The 22,999-nt window shown below is 39.6% G+C and overlaps 1 protein-coding gene across 1 annotated transcript in view; it reads left to right on the plus strand.

The window, feature by feature from the left end:
* Positions 1–12,314: 12,314 nt before the first annotated feature.
* The window catches only part of LOC148349802 (transcriptional coactivator YAP1-like), a 30,293-nt gene continuing 19,608 nt past the window's right edge, over positions 12,315–22,999 (plus strand). Inside the window, exons 1-3 of the mRNA XM_088321325.1 lie at positions 12,315–12,527; positions 16,141–16,391; positions 20,592–20,794. Of these exons, the coding sequence (XP_088177451.1) occupies positions 16,188–16,391; positions 20,592–20,794 (407 nt within the window). The 5' untranslated portion in view covers positions 12,315–12,527; positions 16,141–16,187. The remainder of the gene's footprint in view (positions 12,528–16,140; positions 16,392–20,591; positions 20,795–22,999) is intronic.

Raw genomic sequence — 22,999 nt, forward strand, 5'->3', positions numbered from 1 at the left:
AATTTATCAATTATGGGTACCATCCGGTATACACCGAGTATCACGAAACGGCAAATCAATCAAGTCAAACGAGTTCGCCGCGGTAGCCTCTGTCTCTGTATCGTTTTTTTTCGTTGCAAACGAAGCAAGCGGTTTGATGCTTCTGTGCGCATGCGTCTGCCGCCTCGGATTTCATGTGGCAGTTATGTAGTGAAAGGAAGTCCGCCTCTTTTTAGAGAACCGGCTTTTTTGGCTCAACTAATTGAAGAGAGCCGGCTCTCAAACGGCTCACCTGCTTTGATGCATTATATTACGAATTATTATGTTGTAAAAGAAGTTAAGAAAAAAGGAAGTATAAAAGGAGAAAATGCAAAAAGACAGGTTTGTGGTTATCCCTGTAATCATTAAATTACCAACAATATTTTAATGCAGAAAATGAATTAATAATTTGAAGAAGAAAATGTATTATTCTAATTAATTATATTTGCATGTATTTTTTCCTTCTACAGTGAATGTCCAAGCTACTTAATTTTTGAACTTTTTTTATAATAAAATTCATGTCAAACAACTTAGTATTTCACAACAAAATGTTAATTAACAATATATATGATATAACAAAACACATGTACAATATAACATGTTAAACTACATAAATAAACAGATTGGAAACAAAATATGGTGTAAGATCATTTTGTATTTTGTAAGGGAAAATATGACAGTTTGTAAGGGCATGGAGCCGTGGAGGTTGACAGGTATGAATATGTGTAAACGAAAAATAATTGTGCATCTTTACAATCAGGGTCAACCCAAGTCTTTATGGGGCCCTAGGCCATATTAGGTACCTATTACTTGACCACATGCTTACCGAGCTTATTTCATTCCTTGTTCTACTCTGTCATTATGAATGCACTGCAAATACAAGATGTGTGATGTTTCTGTAGTAGTTAGATTGTAACCCACAGTAAATAAATCCACTGAAGCAGACAACCGATTTGCATATATGTAGAAAGGTTCTATCAAATTAATACCTGACAAAGTGGGTACTCTTCACACAATGTTTTTCCGAGTCAGAAAATCTACTTATTTGAGTTTGACACTCCTGATGTAATGTAAAACTTTTCAGTGTGGATCCCAAAATGGATCCCAGTTAGTCAGTCCCTGAAGAACAAACCTAACATAAGACACTGATATGTGAGCCGTAAATAAGTTTCTGCAAGGTAAACAGTCCCATCTACTGGTGAAGGTTCTCCCTTCATATGCCAAATAAGAACTTCTGATTGGTCACAAATCTTTCCTATTCTGACCAATACGAACAATTGAATTGCTGCAAATTGTATTTGTTTTAAACAGGTCCTGAATGGGAATTTGAGGGCACAAAGAAGTGATCCATTTTTTTTTTATATCTGTCTCAGGATTGGTGAATCATGTGGTACTAGGCCGAATGTGCACGTGAAGTTACTTAAAATAGCATTTATCAACGTTTATGGAGTCTGGGCACACTGTCCGTCAAAAATATTCAAAAAATGAATTGTGTAAAGCTTAAATAATCATGTTGGTTAAATTGACAGGCCAGTATATGGTTTTTGTGATCATTGTGGTTCAGGAGGTAGCACAGATTATTCATTATGGTTAATAATGTTTGCTGTCATTTGGGATTATAATATATATTTTGACCTAATTTCAAGTTTGACCATATTTATCTTGTTGTTCTCTAGAAAAAAATAAAAATAATACTTAAAATGAGCAAACAATCTCTGCCAGTCCAACAAATATTTTACCCGATCCTATTTTTTAAGTTTTATTTTAAAGTAAAATCAGAAAATAATTAAAATCAGTAAAGGTATGTGCAAGATTTTTAATTTATTCAATTTATTTTAGTAGTGCAATCTTAAACAGTTTCGTCAAACCAAATAAGTTATTTAATACATTTTCCTGCACTACCTTATGAGCAGATAATTATTATATAAAAAGAAGAAAAGTAGTAGTCTGCTGCGATATGGGTGATGTGGTAGATCAGGGGTCGGGAACCTTTTTGACTCAAAGAGCCATAAAAGCAAAATATGTTAATTTTATTTTGGAAAAGAGCCACACCATATAATGTGAGACAAATTTACTAAATTGCTAAACCCGCGCCCCAGACAAAAGCTTAGTCTTCAGCACATTTATTTTTGATGATTTGATAAAAATTATGAAAAGAAAATAATGCCAGAGCCCGTGTCCCAAAATCAACAAACATACCACTTTAAATTAAATTTGTCTCTGAGCCATAGGTACTCGTAGAAAGAGCCATATCTGGCTCGCGAGCCATAGGTTCCCGACCCCTGTTCTAGTGTCTTGTTTGGACATGTTGTTAGTTGTTTAGTGCCCATTTGTTTGTTTGGGACTCTGGTCCTGATAATAAATACTAGTCTTTTTGAGAACCTCTGCCTGCATTTCCTAACTCCTACACATGTGTCCATCATCCACAACCAAAACTTAACGCAAAGTGGGTTTTGAAAAAACGGTCAAAGAGAAAAAAAAAACATGCTTTGAAAATGTGTTTAACAACCAATTAAGCAATAGTTAAAACCATGTCTGACTGCCTGCTGCGACCAGTCCCTGTGCTAATGCTAAGCTAACAGCTGAGGTTCATCCACCACACTTTGCATACAACAGGGCACATGTGGTTGTGACCCCCAACCCTTGAGTCCATGCCCCTATAAACTGTGTGGCCCCCTTACAATGCACATTCCGCAGTATTCGCCATCTTCCATTCTGTTGTTTTCTTTTCCGAGGGGAAGACGTTTTTCTATCTGGACCCCACAAAGTCTTGTTTCCCGTTTTACCAGTTCAGCAAAGAGAGAAGGTGTCCTGAGCTGGCAGGAGGTAAGGGGGGATGGTGTTGTGTTAAAAATCAAGCTGCCCCATTTGCTTTTCACATCTGGTTTCCATGAGCCGGAATCACGTCGGGCTGCTGGCGAGTGAGGTAAAATTGGTCTGCGCGGCCTTGCGAGTGCTTCCTTAATTATTTTCCGGCACGCCCCTCTCAGAGGAGAACCCCACCCCCACCCCTCAATATTCTATTTTTTAAGTGATCACATAATATTGGGGTGGGGCAGCTGCTCGATATTGATGGTACCACGTCACCTCCACCCATGCCAAATCTACACATTTTGGCACCTTTTTGCTGAAGAAAAACTTAAGCGTCTTATGAGCACGATTGGGTTGGATTGTTTAAGTTACAGCTTATTATATTTGTCTCCTTGTTGTCCGGTGCTAATATTTTCAACATAGTAGGCACACTGGTCCTAGCTTGTCTCTCTCCAAGATCGATATTTGTCTCTTTACCCAGTCTCTCTTGGCCTGTCCCCGCATCAGTGTTTAGTTATTTTATTCATGGGGTCACTTGAGGTCCTGCTACACTTTGTGTCTAGACTACATACTCAATTCTTATACTGTGCTTAATGCACTACTTGGAGGTAAAATGTAAAAAAGAAACACTCTGATACTAAGAATGCTACTGCCCCTCGTGTAAGGGAGGTGCAATTGCATTTTATTCTCCGAATAATAAAACCTTGCGCCCCACTATTTGTGAACCACTGTCGTAGAGCAACCTTTGGAAAAGAAAACATATTGATTGTTTTTACCATCAAACTAGATCAAGTTAACCCAAAAACTCTTTGACCCGATCCTTAACCCTAAAACACCTGAGTTTACAGTAACGCCTCAATTCCACAATGACTAACTCAAGCCCCTGACTAAATGACCCTCATCCGGAACAAGTATAATATAATGGTACCAATTTATATGAGCACCTCTTGTTAGGATCTGACACACCTCCGACCACCAGAGGGCCGCAAACGGGTTTTAAACTGGGCACAGGTGTGCAGTTATCACACACATGTGCCTAATTATCCAGAACCTTATAAAAGGGTATTTAGGGTACTTTTATGAGTATTTTTAAAGTCACTATACTTTTTACCTCTACTTGTGTAGATTTGCGAAGAAGAAAGTGTACTTTTACTCCGCTTCATTACTCTACATTGAACCCGTTATTTAAATCCCCTTCACGTAAATACGCGCAGTCTCCTTCGCTTGTTTTCTTTGAGTCCTGTGTCACTTGTGTGAGTGCCCAGCTGTGCAGCCCAAGCAATGCCCATTTTAAAGTGCCAGCATTACAAGCCAGGCAGGTAGCAAACCGGTATGTGTGCAATAACTGCACAGGAAATTAACCTAATTTGGGTCAATTTTTGTTTACCTTTTCAAAAGGTTGCTATTTTGCTTTTATAAATGCATGCTGCGTTTTATTGTACTCTTTTTGCCCAGACAGGGGCACATTACGCATGTTGTTTTTCCAATCCTCCCCCAAAAATGCTTTCAAAAATGGGATTGTTTTATTGCATTATAGATGACACTCAACTATATCTTCCGATGGAGGAATCTGCCACACTAAACTGTGGAAATTTGGAGGCCTGTCTCACTGATATAAAATAATGGATGTCACTCAATTTCTTGCACCTTAACTCTGAAAAGACCAAAATCTTAGTTATTGGTCTATCTAAATGCCGTAAAAAAATGCTGTGGACATTGACAAATGTAATATCACCCACCTTGACCCAGTCAAAAATGTAGGTGTCATATTTGACCCCAATCTGTTCTTTCAAACAAACATTAAGAATATTACTACTTTTTTACTACTTTTTTTCCATCTTCACAACATTGCTAAAATTCGCCCTATGCGGATCCAGTCTGATGCGGAGATTAGAATTCATGCGTTTGTTACCTCCCGTCTCGATTACTGTAATGTACTTCTCCCGAATTACAAAATCAAGAGACTTCAGCTGGTACAAAATGCTGCAGGGAGGCTTTTAACTAAGACAAGAAAGTTTGATCACATTACCCCGATTTTACCTAACCTGCATTGGCTCCCTGTCCGCTAAAGATGTGATTTTAAGGTTCAGTTGGTAGTATACAAAACCATGCATGGACTTGCTCCCTCATATCTTTCATAATTAATCTCCCCACATGTTCCGGAGCCTTCGCTCTGAAAATGCTGGTCTACTAGTGATCCCAAGAGCCAAGAAGAGATCCGCAAGTTAGAGAGCGTTCTCCATTCGGGCCCCGGTGCTGTGGAATGCTCTACCCCCTGAGATTCGATTTGCAACCTCAGTGGAAATGTTTAAATCTAAGCTTAAAACACACTTCTATCCTATAGCATATGGATAACCTATATTTTATGTTGACAATATCTGTGTATTATTTGTTATCGCAACATCTACTGCAGCCTGGTCATCCTGGAAGGGAATTACCTTATGTGCAGTCCCTTCTCAAGGTTTCTTAATTTTCCTCATGTTGAAGTTTTTGAGTTTTTCCTTGGCCTCATGTATGTTTTAGATCAGGCAGTGTTGTTATAATAGTCCGTGGATTGCAATAATCTGTGGTCTGTGCAGCCCTTTGAGACTCTTTGTGATTAAGGGCTATACAAATAAACATGACTTGACTTCACATGACATTCCTTTAATTTGAATGAAACAAGCGTTCTCCGGTTTCCTCCCATATTCCAAAAACATCCATGTCAGGTTAACTGGTCAGTCCAAATTGGCCCTAGGTGTGAATGAGCGAGTGAGTTGTATGTCTCCGTGTGCCTTGTGACTGGCTGGCAACCAGTTCGAGGTGGGCCCTGCCCACTGCCCGAAGGTGGCTGGGATGGGCTCAGGCACCCCTGCGACCAAGCTGAGGATAAGCAGTACAGATAATAAATGGATTGATTTTTTGAAAGAAGACGTTGCTACAGTTACCCAGTACTTGAGTATATTATCTACCACAGGGGTCGGGAACCTATGGCTCGTGAGCCAGATATGGCTCTTTCTATGAGTACCTATGGCTCAGAGACAAATTTAACTGCATGCAAATTTTCTCCATTTCGTTCAAAACTTGAGCCATTAATCCTGACACACGCAAAGCCAAACCAAAGCTGATACCTATAGCAGTACTTTTCAGAATATATAGGGCACGTTTTCACTACGATTTACAGCCAAGGTGCCAGACAAAATAAAACTCGTTTTGGCTGTACGACGCTAAAGAATCCTTTATATAAAAACTCACTATATAATCTGTTTTCAGTGTTCGGATACTTTTTGATGAAACCACGGAACAAATTGTAAATATGCAAAAACACCGGAAGAGAACTTAGTTATTTGATTGGGTGAGTGGGAGGGATGGGTGGAGCTATGCAAAAAGTGCAAGCACTCCCTCCCATCTCTCGCCCTACTCTGTCTGCGCTAAAAGTAAGCACATCAGGCTCCCTGTTCTCAGAATGTTGTGACCTTTTTACAAAATAGATGCTCGCATCTGGTTTTGAAACCAATATGTTGGAAAAAAGGGTCAAAATGAGTTTAACCGATCTTGAGTAATAGCAAGAAAGAGACAAGTTTAAAGTGGTATGTTTGTTGATTTTGGGACACGGGCTCTGGCATTATTTTCTCTTCATAATGTTTATCAAATCATCAAAAATAAATGTGCTGAAGACTAAGCTTTTGTCTGGGGTGCGGGTTTAGCAATTTAGTAAATTTGTCTCACATTATATGGTGTGGCTCTTTCCAAAATAAAATTAACATATTTTGCTTTTATGGCTCTTTGAGTCAAAAAGGTTCCCGACCCGTGCACTAGAAACTAAAACCAAACTTGACAAAGTTCAAAACTAGAAACGACTGAAACTGGAAATGGAAAATGCGAGGATCAAAGTAACAAAGGAAACAACAAACCTGGCGTGGTGGTGTAAATGAAACTGAATATGACAGAAGAACTTAAAATGACCCAACAGGCGACATACAGTACATGCGCAGTATGTGTTCATGCTGGCTTTAAAGGGACAGTGTGTAATACCTCTCCTAAAAAAGGTTGTTCATAAAAAACAAAAACAAAAACCAATATTGATTAAAAAAAAGCAAAAATAGATGAAAAATAATATAAACATGCGTTTTTTAAAACACTCACACGTTGAGAAATTAACATTTATTTTAATAGAATAGAATTTACTTTTATTGTCATTCTTTGTAACCATGCACACAGAACGAAATGTCGACACACCTGACCCGTACAGATAAACTGTAGCGAGCCGATGCAGCCGCAGCCAAACAGGGCACCGCCATTTTAGCCCCAACTGCTGTGTTGGGAGTCATTAGGTGACCAAACCCCCCAATTCCAACCCTAAATGCCGAGCGCCAAGCAGGGAGGCAATGAGTACCAATGTTATAAGTATGACCGAGGCTTGGACCAGCGACCTCCCAGTCTCGGAGCGGGCGCCCTACCATCTAGGCTACCGAGCTTTTACATAACAACTAACACAAATGTCCGCCATCTTCCCTTTAAAGCAGGGGTCTCTAACTCGCAGCCCTCGCAGAGCCTCCAAGTGGTAGAAATAAATCATTAAAACAATATTGATTGAAACAATTAAGCAAAATACATGAACTCTGATATAATTTTTCTTTAAAATATTTTTAAATGGAGACATTTGTATTTGTTAAAAACTAACATGGAGCTCAGGTTGTTTTCTTCTTTTATACTTTTTGCCTTTTTGTTTGTTCATCTATATTCTGCACCACTTATCCTCACTAGGGTCATGGGGGTGCTGAAGCCCATTCCAGCTATCTTCAGGACGTGGACAGGGCACATCCTAAAGTTTTTTTTTTCCTTTTTCATCTTTCTTCTTGCTTATTTCTTTTTTTGTTCCTTTCTCTTTTCTTATTTTTTAATCAAATGCATGGGTAGGCACGAAATGAAATGAAACGAAATGATCTGCATTTATATAGCGCTTTTCAAGTCAATGACTTCCCAAAGCGCTTTACAATTCCCAATAGCAGCCTTGTATTGCAGCCATGTAAGATGCTAACCTGCTTATTGGGGGTATTAGGGGTTCAGTGTCTTACCCAAGGGCACTTCGACATGTAACACGGACAAGCCAGGATTTGAACTGGGATCCCTTGATCCCAAGACGAGCGCTCTATCTCCTGAGCTACTGCCGCCCGACATTTTTTTCAGCTTTTTTGTGTTTTTTAGTCCTTGATACTCTTCTTAATTCTTTGTTTCTTGTTTCCCTAGCCTTTTACTCATTTTTTGGGCTTATTTTTCTCTTTTATTCGCCATACACGAATAAAACCGGGATCAAGAGTAAGATCTCCGAGAAATGAAGGAAAATAAATTATCTTTAAATTTAAATAAAACCAAAATAATATTCTTTGGTAATCGTAAGGCAAATCAAGATTTCGAAGTAAAAATGGATGGTGTCGCAATAGACATTGTATCAGAAATTAAGTTTTTAGGGGTCATAATAGACAATAAATTAAGTTGGAAAACACACATCAGACACATACAAACTAAGGTATCTAAAAGCATTTCAATAATTAATAAAGCCAAATTTATTTTAAATTATAATGCATTGTACTTATTATATTGTTCTCTCGTTCTGCCATATTTAACATATTGTGCAGAAGTCTGGGGCAATAATTACAAAAGTTCACTATAGCCCCTTTTTATCCTTCAAAAACGTGCAATAAGAACCATACACAGGGTAGGATATCGGGATCATACCAATATTTTATTCATGCAGTCCAAATTATTAAAATTGGATGATTCAATAATTTTTTTCACTTCACAACTGTTATTTAAGGTCAACAAAAACATAGTGCCAGAAAACATACAAAAATGATTCACTCGGAAAGAGGGAAATTATAACTTGAGGGGCTGTGGTGAATTAAAAATCCCAAAGGTGAGAACCACCAGGAAAAGTATGTGTGTGTCTGTGTGTGGAGTCAGACTTTGGAATAATTTGCAAAATGAGATCAAACAGTGTCCAACTATGCATGTGTTCAAATGTAAATACAAAAAAGCATTACTGGAGAAATACTGGGATGAAGAAAATGGGATATGAGGGAGATTGGAAATACTGCATTTCAAACTATGGTTAATTTGTTGTTATTGTTGCTATTATTATATCAGAACTGTTATTATAAGTATTGTGTTTATTTTTATTTTTATTATCACTGGTGCCGCAGTGACATTATGCGCATTATGACGTTGAGGGATGGGTATTGCGAAGATTAGTGTATAAAATATGTGATTATTCTAACTATTATAATTATTGATATCTGACCTATGTAATAAGTATATCCATGAGATTTTGTTGTATTGGACACAACAGGAGCTGTCTATAAAATGTATTTAATAGGGAAGATAAAGGGGTAGGAAAATAAGCATCTGCTTCTGACTACCCCTTTTCGAACATGTTATGTGACATTATTCTGTTGTTGACTTATTATTTTTGTCCTGTTTTTATTTTTATGTTCGAAATAAAAGTTTTCATTCATTCATTCATACACTGCTTATCCTAAGTGGGGTTGCATGTGTGCTATAGTCCATCCCAGCCATCTTCTGGCAATGGGCAGGGGACACCCTGAACGGGTTGCCGGCCAGTCCCAGGGCACACAGAGACAGACAACTCACCTGCTCGCTCATTCACACCTAGGGAAAATTTGGACCGGCCAATCCACCTGCATTGTGTTACCTAAAATTGGTAACGTATGGATTAAAACAACGAAAACAATCTGAGTGGTTGCTTTGGATCTGAAAGAGGCTGTTTTTAGTGTGTGAAGACGAAAGAGCCTCTTATGTAAAAGGAAATGCAATCCCCATCAATACGAGGGGCTGCTTTCTCCGTGAGGACTGACGCACACACTGTTTGCTTTAGGGGGCAAGAAAGTTCTCGCTTGTCTCCGCTCACATACTCGATAATATATGAATGGGATAGCACATGCGCTGTCCAGACTGCCCTCGTTACTACATCCACTTTTCTTTGGGTGGGCACAGCGTGGCTGTGGGTGGTCACTGAACACCCATGCCCTTATCTTGTTTTTTTGTATTCTGCAGTTAATTGTTGTTTAAAATCCACTATTTGATCACTTTATTTTAATGATGTGAGAACAACAAATTTTGCCTAGTAAATCTGAATACTTTCACCAGTTTGGTATCCCTACTTTAAACAAGTAAAAAAGTTTGTTGGAAATTTACAAGGTGAACAATTGGTGTATTCCAAACAATATTGGGTTCTTAATGTCCTCTTAATATAGCTAAAACACAGCATATCTTGTCTGCCATGTGAAAGAGAAGATGTTATTTTTGCTTAATAAACTAATACGTGGCTAAAATATAAGTACTTTTTGGTAGGACTACAAGAAACTACCCTAAACTTGGTTTCCTTCTACTTATTTTTCAAGGTTGCATTGTTCTTGTATGTTAAAGACAATTTAGTAATTTTATTTATATTGTTTTTGTCTTTTTTGGCATATTTGGTATTGGAGTAATCCAAGTAATCAAAATAATCCAGTTGCATTACCTCAGTATTATAATACGCGGATTAGGTTACTGAATACATTTTTCTAGGGACAGTGTTTATTATTTTTTTCCACTAGATTCTGTCAAGCCACGGAAAATCAGTGCTGAAAGCACAACGGAAGAAGACAAAATACAGAGACTTCAAGTGACCAAAACGGACCTTAAGAGAAATTTTAAAAAATAAATTAAAAAAAAGAAAAATAGGACAAAAAAATGACAATCAAAAAGACTAAAAGCAACACTCAAGAAAAAGGAAAATAATGAAAAAATTAAAAAAGACAAAGATAAAAATAGAAAAGAGGGCAGCACTGTGACGCAGTGGTTAGCGCGTGTGCAGTACTGTTCTAAGGTCTTGGGAACCTCCTGTGTGGGTTCAAATCCAGCTACCGGAGTTTGTATGTTCTCCCTGTGCTTGCGTGGGTTTCCTCCGGGCACTCCGGTTTCCTCCCACATTCCAAAGACATGCATTTCAGGTGGATTGGCCGGTCCAAATTGTCCCTAGGTGTGAATGAGCGAGTGAGTTGTCTGTCCCTGTGTGCCCTGCGATTGGCTGGCAACCAGTTCAGGGTGTCCCCTGCCCACTGCCCGATGATTGCCAGGATGGGCTCCAGCACCCCCGCGACCCTACTGAGGATAAGCGGTGCAGCTAATGAGATGAGATGAGATGAAAAAAGAAAAGAAAAACAAAATACAATTGCATTTTTTCTTTGTTCTTAATAAGGCATTTCTTTTCTTTCTTTCATCTTTTTTTTGTTTTTTTCTCCATTTCCGTTTTTTACTTTTGAAGGATTTTATACATTTGCCTATAAAGGATTTTGTACGATCAAATACAAATTACATTTAAATGCAAAAGATATTCACTGGCTGAGGTGTGGGGCGAGGTCAATGCAACCTTGTGAAGAATGTTGTTTAGAGAAACAACGGGAACTGGGACAAGGGCTGATATGATAATCAGAACTTCCCGACGCAAAATGGGGCCCTGGTGACGCAGAGACGCTCGGGGTCCAGGCATCGAGACTAGGGGGCTTTCCTGGTACGCCCATGTGAGGAGCCGGCACACCAGCTGGCGGAGAGACGTGGGTTGAGAGAAGAACTTCAGAATATCGAGAGGGAAGATCGAGAGAGGAGGCTTGACAGAGACTCAAGCAACACTAATTCGGCTAATTCGATGGAGTTCACTTAGTTAAATTGTTTAAGAAATTAAATCTGCCCCCGTGTGGAAATCCTGGTCTCTTGTCCATATTTTCCCATCAAGAAACGAACGTGCATTGTTAGGAGAATGCAGGTTGTGTTTGGTCAATGGAGTCAGATAACTAATTCGAACAATTTGGTAAACGGTACATATTAATTAATTCCTAACTCTTTCTTTTCCCATACTTTTCTATTCATTCCTGTTTTTCTTTCTCGCCACTTTTTCTTCTTCCCCATCTTTTTTATTCCTTTAAAAAAGTTTTTTTTTGGTTTGAACAAATTTATTGACACTAAAAACAGAAAACAATCATGACAATCTCAACAGCAATTAAGCACATTCACAATATTATATTCCAATATTACGTTTTTAACAGCAAACACAAAGTGAGGTTTGAACAAACCTTCTCGAAAATCAAACACATTCACAATTTCATTATATAAGGTTCCCCTTCTTTTTGCCTTTCTTTGTGAAATACTGGTTAAAAATTGAAAGAGAAAGGCCGCTTTTTGCTCACTTTCAGTCTCTATAGGTTGTGGTCCTCCTTGGACTCATTTTGTTTGCACTATACATTACAGCGACATCTATTGGAAACATATAAAACACTGTCCCTTTAAGAACAGCGAAATGTCTTTATCGGTGCTGTTTTTGTGGAAAACCCATTTGGCCCAGCCTCACCCTTCAACATCCCACGACTCTAGTACCGTAAGTTTGAGCCCCCTGTCCTATACACAAGTTTGGTGCAACGGCGACTTTAAATGCTGCAACCCCGCCCATGCTCACGATCACAGGAACGTGGTCGTGCACGCGCGCACACACGCAGCTTAAAGTTTTCTTCTCGTGATTTTTTTGTTTCACGCACTTTTTTTCTACTTTACGCGGCGTGAATTTTAACTCGAGACGATTTAGCAGGGTTCTGTTACTGTGCCTTGGAGTTTGATTCCCCATTTGTTGACAAAGAGAGTGGGGGAGACGGGCTGTCTGAGTGAAGGTATGTGGGAGGCATGTTGTCTGCACTTTTTTTCCAGATTTATTTCGTTTCCACGCACAAACTTTCGAACCTTCTTACTTTAGTGAACATCAAGAGCTTTTTCAAAAGTTCAAAAATAGTCTAACTGCGTGGTTAGGAGAGAATTGGCTACTTAGTGTAAACAATCTATCGACCACGTCGCGTATTGTCTGGCAACTTTTACGTCCTTCAACACGACTCACTAACTGGGTCATTCCTGTTATTTGGTGCCATTTTAGTCTCAGTGACATTAAATGGTATGTTTTATGTACAAATGGGCTTACATTTACCATTAAAACTCGTTCTTGTATACTTAACTGCCCTCTAATACAGAACACACGGTTATGTATGCAGGATAAATTTATTTTAAATACATAGATTGTATGCTATGTCTCCATTTATGGTTGAATGACTACTGTTACAACTATAAGGGGCAAAATATTGCTAATTTCATTATTTTTCAACATTTCTGCATTGTCATAATGATGATACTACTCACCTAATGTCAATTTCAGTTCTTATTGCATTTTCCATCTTTATAAACTCTAAATTTTGTTGTGTCCCAGCGTAAAATATCCCTTTTTTACTATGAAAAGAGTTCTATAGAAAACATCTTCTGGCTATCATTTTACTCCCAAGACTTTCTGATGTAGCAATATTTTTTAGAAAATACATTGAAGGAGAAGAAGCAGGAGTACCACTCTTTAACCTCCTTACAATGATTTATTATGGTTTACTGATGAGGAAAAGAATAACACGTCCACCACGCTTCGCTTATTTATAGTGGGAACCAATATTTTAATTGTAATTTTGATAAAATGGTTAATAAACATGTTAAAAACAGTAACCATCTTTTTCATCACATTACATCACACAGAACTGCATCTGGTGTGATCGTTTTGGTGCTATTGGGCTTGGTGTAGTGAAGGTGTTTTTAAGAAGGAGTGTCACGTTGTGGAACTGCTGTCACTGTCTTGTACTACGGACAGACTGAAGAGATCTTTTCTTCCTCATGCCATGAGACTCTTTAACTCTACCCGGCAGAGTAAAAGCCCACAGTAAACCACACCACCTACATTGCATATTACCGAATCTTATTGCAATATGTATTCTGTGTAGCACTATTTAGTTATTCTATATAACACGCTACAGTGGGCATTTGCACGTCACACTGGGTATTTGTATATTGTATTCTTTTTGCTTTATTATTGTATTGTTCTCAGCTCAGGGATGCTGCTGGAAATGTGAATTTCCCTTCGGGGATGAAAAAAGTATCTATCTATCTAGTGGTAATGGCTAACTTAAGCATAACAATAATCCCACTATCCTTTCACAACACCTCTCCACTCATTCCTATCACCAACAAGACCTCTAGCTTCCAGTATTTCTAGACCTCTTTCCTCCAGTGCAACCATAACACCATCCATCCACGTCAATCGCGACCATCCTCTTGGTCTCCTTCCATTTACCTCTGCTTTGTAAATGCTTTTCAACATTCGCTCCTCATCCATCCTCTCCATGTGTCCAAACCAAACAAGTACTCTCTCATCCACATGCTTCCCCAGTTGCACTGCTTCTTTAGTTCTGTCTCTCACAATTTCATTTCTCAATCTATCCAATCTTGTCACTCCTAACATAGTCCTCAAACACTTCATCTCAAAAACATTTAATTTCCTTTTCAAATCTTTGTTCAGGCTCCAAGTCTCTGCACCATACAACACAGTCGGCACAATCACACTCTCATACAGTCCTCTATTAACATCCATACTCGTACTCTTGTTACTAATCCCTTTTCTCAGAGCACTTCCTTGCGTCCTTGATTCACTCTGTGCAATACCTCGCACTCCATTCCACCAACTGCAGCCACATCACAACCCAAGTACCTAAAGTTTTCAACTTCTTCCTTCACCTGTCCATTCAACCTTATTTCCAACGCCATGCCCACTCTATCACGTGAACACTTCATCACCTTACTCTTGCCAACATTCACACATAGCGTACGCCTATCACACACTCTTCCAAACTCCATTACCAACCTTCTCAATTTTTCCTCAGAATCAGCCATAAGCGCTGTGTCATCTGCAAACAACAATTGACTTACCTGTCACACAGTTCAACTGTTATTCATCATCTCTACACCTCTGCAAAATACTCTTGCATTCACCTCGCTCACCACACCATCCATGTACACATTAAACAGCGATTGTGACATCACACACCTCTGTCTCACACCAGTCAACACAGGCAACCACTTTTCACTACCTACTCTTACACATCCTCTGCTGTTCACAAAAACTCTTCAATGCTTTCAACAACTTTGCATCCACTCGATACATTACCATCAGCTGCCACAACGCTTCTATCGATTCTGTCATACGCCTTTTCCAAGTCCATGAAAGCCCAACAAACATCCTTACACTTTGCAAAATATTTCTCACACACTTGACTAACTGCAACACCTGATCCACACATCTTCTTCCTTTCCTGAAACCACTCTGCTTCTCCATCACCACTTCATCTGTTCTTCCTCTCACTCTCTTAACAAGACTCTTCTATACAGCTTACCCGGCACAGACAACAAACTGATACCTCTCGAATTGATACATTCATACTTCTCGCCTTTTGAGCTTGCCTGGTGGGTTTTATAGGTGTGGGCAATCCTGGCCAATAGAAACAGTCTTAGTCACTGCTCTGTAAGTGGAGTCAGCTGGCGGCATATTCTCTACATATCCCTCTTTCGGTGAAAGAATGCCTCTGCAGATGGCATCATTTTGGCACAGTCGTGGCAGTCCAGCCGTGCAGCTCCCCAGGTGGTGTTTCCGGTGTTGTCTGTTGCAGTCCACCCTCACGGCTCTGGGTTCTCTGAAATTGAACTGGGCTGAGTATTTCCAATTTGAATTTAATCACGAATGTGAAAAAGTCAGGCGTCAACAAACCAGCCTGTGCTCACCCCTCCCCCAGGAGTTGCTCAGGGGGGGTTGGCCAAAGCTGGGGAGCTGGTGTTAATCGGGAGCGCACTGTAAGCAAGAGGGCGTTTCAAGCTTGCGTGTTAAGTTTTATGGGTGGGGACAGTCCCGGCCAAAAGGGGCCTTTTTAGTCACCTTCTGTAAGTGCAGTCCGCTGGTGGCATATTCTCTACACACTGTAAGAATGGACACGCAAAGCGGCAGGGTCAATGTGAGATTAGAAGTTTGGGTTTTTACAAGTGCATTGGTATTTGTCATCAAACTATCACGTATTCATTTGCTGTACACTTAAACAGATTTTTTGAAATTGTATGAATTTGTCAGGGAATGGCACCATTTTCTGCAGCTGAAAAGCCGCCACGCTTCAGGGCATGTTTTGATGCTGACCCTGAGAAAAGACAAGATTATCTTAATAAAGAGAGAGGTGGAAAGAAAAAACTGGCAGATAAAATCTCAGTGATGGAGGACAGAAAGGACAGAGAAAGATATTGACATTTGGCCTATGTTTGAAATTGTTAAAAATATATGTTGGAGAATTATATTCTGAGATGGACCTGGTCACCATGGTGAAATGGCACCTAACAGTAAGAATGACCCAACTGTTTTTTTTTTTTTGTTTTTGTTTTTAGCTAATTCTGGTTGACCTAAACGCATACACGCAACACACAAAAGGCACATGGACCGCAGTGGGGGCACGCCTCCAGCTGGCCAGCAAGTTGTACATGTCCGCGGCGACTCCCAGAGTGAGCTGGAGGCCCTTTTTAATGCAGTCATGAACCCGAGCCAGGCCAGCCAGCAGCCTGCCTCGCTGCCCATGAGGATGCGGAAGCTGCCAGACTCCTTCTTCAGACCTCCCGATCCCCGCACACACTCCAGACAGGTAAATAAATTACACTGTAGTAGCCCCCAAAATATTCATCATCAGTATTGTGTGCCTTCCTAACAAAAATAAATGAGTTATAGTTACTCGTTACCTCCTTTGAAAAATAACTCTGAAACCCAGAGATTACTGACACACAAAAGTATTGCGTTACTCTGAAAGGAGCTATCTAGTTACAAATTTGTATACAGAGATCACACATTTTCGCAGTTAATAACACACACAGATCTACAAATAATGACTCACAATACATAATAGCAGTTGAATGAATAGTTTTATTGTTATTATACAAAAGCAAGCATCGGGTGTCCTCTATGGCACCAAGGCTCCGTGATGATCAAAATACAACGTTCCCGATTGTAGCAGTTTCCTTCAATTGTAGCTCCAGGTAATCCGTTTCATGGTTAATGGATCTTCCGTTGCTGAAATACAGGCTCAGCAAGGTGGACCTAACCCTTTATTGACCAAGTACCACACTTGGTGTTTATTTTGTTATTTTGTCCATGAAATGGTCAGAAATGATGGCCCTTTTCAGAACAACCAAAACATTTAGTATTTGGCAAGTATTTGTGTTAAGAAAATATAATAACAGTTTGAAAAAAATACAGACTTGGATTTTCAGGATTACAATGAAGTAAAGACCTGAAAATTAACATGAACACATTTTTATCACATAAACTGGGAATATGAATATAAATATACACAAAAAAGTTTTTGAGCCTTGTTCTCTGTGTACATATATTTCATTGGACCTCTCGCGCCGTCTTTGACCCTGAATCCTTTTCAGTACTGGGGAGGATGGTGCTCAGCATTATCCATCCTAAAAGATGTGCATGTATTAGCCTTGAAGGAAGGTAACATACGGAAAGGTAGGTACATTAAAATAATAACAATGATAATGTACAAAAAAATATATATGATATATTTTTATCATATACATATCAGAGGATACAAAAATAAAAATGTAAAATAGAAAAATAACATAATTGCCCCTATGACAATCAAGACTAGTATTGTTCAAAGGATTCAACTGTTTTATTTAATTGGTTACAGCAGTGTTTGAAATAACTTCTGCCCGGAAGCCCGGGGGTGGATCTTTACGTCAGGCGTACAACTTTCACAACGTCTCTGCCCGGGTGGCCAACAACTTTTTCAAGAAGAAAAAAAAAAACCTGAAAGACTTTTTTTTCAAATCAAACGTTTGCTTTATTCTGATTTCGAAATCTTCGTTCGGTTTGGAAATTTCCGAATTTCGATTCGTTTGACAAAAGGCTCTATGCATGAGAGACAATGACGTATTTCCGAAAAATTCTCAGGATGGTTGGAAGTTTCAGGTCAGCGCTGAATACGGATTTGTTTTTTGACGTTATTTGCAATTAATTTCAACTCTTCTTATGCCCACCGAAGGTCAGAATGACTTGTAAACGCACAAATGTTTGTTTTCAAAAACGGGGAGACAGTTCGGCCAGCCACCACCGCTGTGTACCTCAATTTACAGCATCGGCTACTTGTAATATGGTCCTAAGCTTCCATACGTTTCCCCAAACGAATTCCGAAACGGGTGGGTCATCAATAATTGAAGAGACGACTTTATTGTTAAAAGTAGCTCTCGATTGTGTAGCCGACATTGTCAAAGCTCGGACCTGATAGCTAACGCCCACAGATATGTATAGATATTTGACTCCTGATAACTTACTTGCAATATGCTTTAGTGTTGAATTTTGTGTTATGTTTTTGCTTTCTTTAAATTACACATATGGCTCCCGTTGCAGCTCGTTGACTTTTTCTTTATTAAAAGTATTGCATTGAAATTTGTTCCATGTCAACTTATTTGCACATTAAAAGGTATTTTGACATATGTGTGTACAAGAAAAATTAATCAACTTTTTGTTTCATACAATGCACAGAATTGTCTCTGTGAATGCGCTGCACAAGAATGTCTTCATTGGCAAATATTACAAAGTCACACCATTCAAGTCCTGTAATCAGCAACTGCCCCTTGACTTGCCAATAATGATAATGGCTTTCTTTCAGCTTATAGATAGATAGATAGATAGATACTTTATTCATCCCCGCAGGGAAATTCACATTTCTATCAGCATCCCTTTGCTGCTAGAAATGTGAATTTCAGACCTCCCACATTCCAAAAACATGCATGTCAGGTTAATTGGCCGGTCCAAATTGTCCCTAGGTGTGAATGAGCGAGTGAGTTGTCTGTCTGTGTGCCCTGCGACTGGCTGGCAACTAGTTTAGGGTGTCCCTTGCCCACTGCCCGAAGGTAGCTGGGATGTGCTCCAGTACCCCCTCGACCCTACTGAGGATAAGCGGTGCGGATAATGGATGGATGAATGTCACGAGCCACTAAAAGATAGCAATCGCCGTGCTTCCCAGTTTTTGATTAGTATATATTGACTGCGCTTGCCCACAACAGCTGGTGTATGCTGTCAGCCTGTCAGTCACACCCACCCACCCAATACAAGCACATGTGCAGCACTTACTGTGTGCTCTCGTTCCCAACAAAATGATTGATTTGTTGTTATATACATATTTCATTTGATTATATCCCATTTTAAACATCTTTTATCAACACTGTACACCAGGTTTTCAAAGAGAATTTTATTTAAAGTTTTATGTAAATGACAATAAAGACAATCTTGAAACTTGGATAATCTATTAATATTATGTGATGCATTTTAATAAGTACCTTTAATTTTTTTCCCCCCTGTCACGTTTAAGTAATTATGTCGACATCCATGACACTCTTAAAGTGAATATTAAAGCGGATTTATCCATTGGGACCTTCTCTGTCACGCTTGGTGACCTGTCCTCTTCCACTGTCCCTCTCTCCTGTGGTGTGGTGGATCTATTATTGCCTGGCACAACCTTTCTTTTCATTGTTATGCAGCCATAATAGAAATATATCTTCCAGCAACGCCAAACAGTGATGATCAATGTTCTTTGTTTGATTGTATCATTGATATTCAGCCTTGGTTGGCCAGATATTTTCTTTATTTAAACGACGACAAAACTCAATATATTGTGTTTGGGGGTATCAAGACGGGCAGCCTCGCCACCCTGTCTTCTAAGTTAAGCTTGTTGAGATATTTTATGATAAAGCACATAACAAACTTTAACCCAAACAAACGTTTTACCCAGAAGCTCTGTCAAAGCACCAAGAGTAATTTGACTGGGTGAGAGCAGTAAGAATGGGCATTTGGTTGTATGAGTACTCTTGGTCAGTCGACGAACTTCTTGCGGCACTTTGGTCCGATGCCACGATACAGTTTTTTGATGCAAGAATAAATTACTTTTATCGTCTTTACACAAGTATAACAAAATTGAAGCGCGTCTACGGGCGAGTAAAGCAAATTAAAAATCTAAACATGTGCAAAAACATTGAAAATCCACAAGGTCCTCTTGATCTGTCAAAGTACTCGCATTCTTCTAGTCTTGGGACAGCAGGTTTGATTCCTGGTTCCTCAGAGTTAAATGTCCTAGTTGTCTTGGGCAAGACACTGATCTGAGAGTGCCGGTCTTCTGGTGATCCCGAGAGCAAAGAAGTGTTCTGCTGGATCGAGAGCGTTCTCCATCCGGGCACCGGTGCTGTGGAATGCTCTTCCCCCTGAGATCCGATCTGCAACCTCAGTGGAAATGTTTAAATCTAAACTTAAAACTTACTTCTACTCCATTGCATATGAATAATAACCTACTCTTCTTGTCGGCTGAAAAATAGCCTGTGTAACATAGTGTACTAATCTGTGAAGCCCTTAGAGACTTATTGTGATTAAGGGCTATACAAATAAAAATGACTTGACTTAAATCCCTAATGCCCCCCAATATGCAGGTAAGCGCCTTGCATGGCATTATAGTTTTGGGTATCTTGTTTCAGACCGATGGTGATGTTTTCGTAATGAGTGCATTTTGAAATGGTCGGCATATCTTAAATCCCAAGAGTTTAAGCTTTCCAATGATATGTGGCATGACATATTTCTGTGACTGGTGACATCGTACAGACTCGTCTTTGCTTCTTAACAGTTAGACATAGACTTATAAATGTATAACCTTTCTATTATATTTATTTTGACTGAAAAGGCAAACCCTATTCCAGTTTTGTCCTCAAATCTGGAATCCTTACCATGTCATTGTGGTTTAAAACCATGATCCTAAGCGTATGACGTATTGTTTGATTTCCCATTTCAGGCTAGTTCAGATGGTGGTGCATGCGCAACCCTTACACCTCATCACGTGCGTGCCCACTCCTCACCCGCCTCACTGCCTGTCAACATGCCTGAAACGGTAGTCGTGCCCACAGCAGCCGCTCCCCCCGTTGTTCCTGACGACATGCCGCTGCCTCACGGCTGGGAGATGGCCAAAACGCCGACTGGGCAACGCTATTTCCTCAAGTAAGAGAGCCATGTATATTACATGAAACCCTGATTTGAAATTCTGAAATCCTATCTTTCTTATCAACTTTTTTTATAATTATCAACCCTTCTTTAAACTCAAGCGATAATACTCTTTTTGCAAAGCCCATAAAGTGCTACCTCATCATACATACTTAACTTTTTCAAGGATCATTGTCGTAGCTCAAATTGCTTGAGCACCTAGCAAATGTTCCCAATATGAAAAAAGTTAAATACTACCGTATTATCCAGACTATAAGCAGTGTCTGAAACTCGTGACAAAAAGTTACGGGACACCAACTCTGAAAAGTTGCCTGCCCAGCTATAAAGTTGCCTTCCCCATTTTTCTCAACTTGAAATACAATAAGACGAATAATCGCAAAAAAACCCCATTGTTGCAAAGTAGTAAGGATTGATAATCAGAATTTATGACAGAATAACACTTTAAAATTAAGTTTATTATAAATCTATTTATAACATTCATTGCATGTATATGACATTGCTGTTTTCCATCTGCCATCAGGATGTACCTGTATTTACTCATCTTCATTCATACAATGTTTGCGTTGCGTCGTCTGCTACACGCCACATGAACTCCTCTTTCCACGATGCATTTAATATACGTTTACGTTTTGTAGCGTCATAAATGTTGCTTTGAATATTTCTTTTGGGGCTGAGGTTTTGGCTTGATTCCTCACCACTTTAACATTTTTCTTGTGTTCTCTGTGCGTCTACTTTGGAAAATGATATGCAAATGCACGACCTAAAAACGCTCTGGAAAGTCCGGAAGCACGAAGTTATTCGACGCGGGCTTCTGATCGGCTGCCGAGTATGCAAATTGCTAAACGAACCGAAATTCCCAAATTTTCAAACCGAGCGGGGATTTCGAAATCGGAATAAAGCAAACGTTTGATCTGAAAAAGCTGTCGGCCACGTTTTGTAAGTTGTACGCCCGACGTAAACGATGCACCTCCAGGGTGTCCGGGCAGACGTTATTTTAAACACTGCTATAAGTCTTCGGAGTATAAGTTGCACAAGCCAAAAAAATGCATAATTAAGAAAGAAAAAATATGTATCAGTCGCACTCTGAGTACAAGTACCAGGGAGGGTGCTAAGGGACTGCGCAGACTAGCTGGCTATGGTCTTCATCAGCATCTTCAACCAGTCCCTGTGACAAGCCACCATTCCACCATGCCTAGAAACCTCCCCCATCATCCCCATCCCCAAAAGATAATCAGTCGGCCTTAATGACTACACTTCCTGGACTTCAGCTGTGCGTTCAACACAGTAATCTTAGAAATCGAGAAATTCTTCTCACCCATTATATCTCAGACTGCTCACCAACACACCCCACAAGCTCAATTGTGAAGATCGCTGATGACTGCACCTTGTCAATGAAACGCATCCACTCATCTCTGATGAAAATGAGAAGGCATACAGTAGGTGGAGACGCTGACAACGTTGTGTGTGAAAACTAAACTAATACTTAACACTTCAAAGTCCAAAGGAGTAATACTTGACTTTAGGAGGACCAGCACAAACCCAGCCTCACTCATCAAAAATGGAGACTGAGAGGAAAAACAGCCCAAAAGATCATCGGGTGCTCTCTGCCCAACCTAGAAGACAATGCCGGCTTACGATATTCTCGCAAAACCTTGAACGTTATGAAAGACAATTTTCACCCAAGCCACTGACTCTTTTGCCTGTTGTCCTTTGGTAGACTAAACGTCTCTCATAACTAGGACAAACATGCTCAGAGACAGCTAATTCCCCAGGGCCATCACAACCCTAAACGAAAGCACGAAACTGAAAGCATATTTGTGTTCATTTCTGTTTTTCTTGTTGCCTAATGAATACAGTGAAGAAAATAAGTATTTGAACACCCTGCTATTTTGCCATTTCTCCCACTTTGAAATCAAGGAGGGGTCTGAAATTTTCATCGTAGGTGCATGTCCACTGTGAGAGAGGGAGAAACTAAAAAGAAAAATTCAGAAATCACGATGCACGATTTTTTTAAGTTGTGTGATATAGCTGCAAATACGTATTTGAACGCCCGAGAAAATGAATGTAGCCTTTATTTGCTATCACAGAGGTCAAACGTTTCCTGTAGTCTTTCACCACGTTTGCACACACTGCAGGTTGGATCTTGGCCCACTCCTTCACACAGATCTTCTCTAAATAAGTCAGGTTTCTTGGCTGTCGCTG

Source organism: Urocampus carinirostris, chromosome 17, assembly GCF_059441175.1.
Source record: "Urocampus carinirostris isolate Australia breed hairy pipefish chromosome 17, RoL_Ucar_1.0, whole genome shotgun sequence".
In the NCBI taxonomy this organism is placed as follows: Eukaryota; Metazoa; Chordata; class Actinopteri; order Syngnathiformes; family Syngnathidae; genus Urocampus; species Urocampus carinirostris.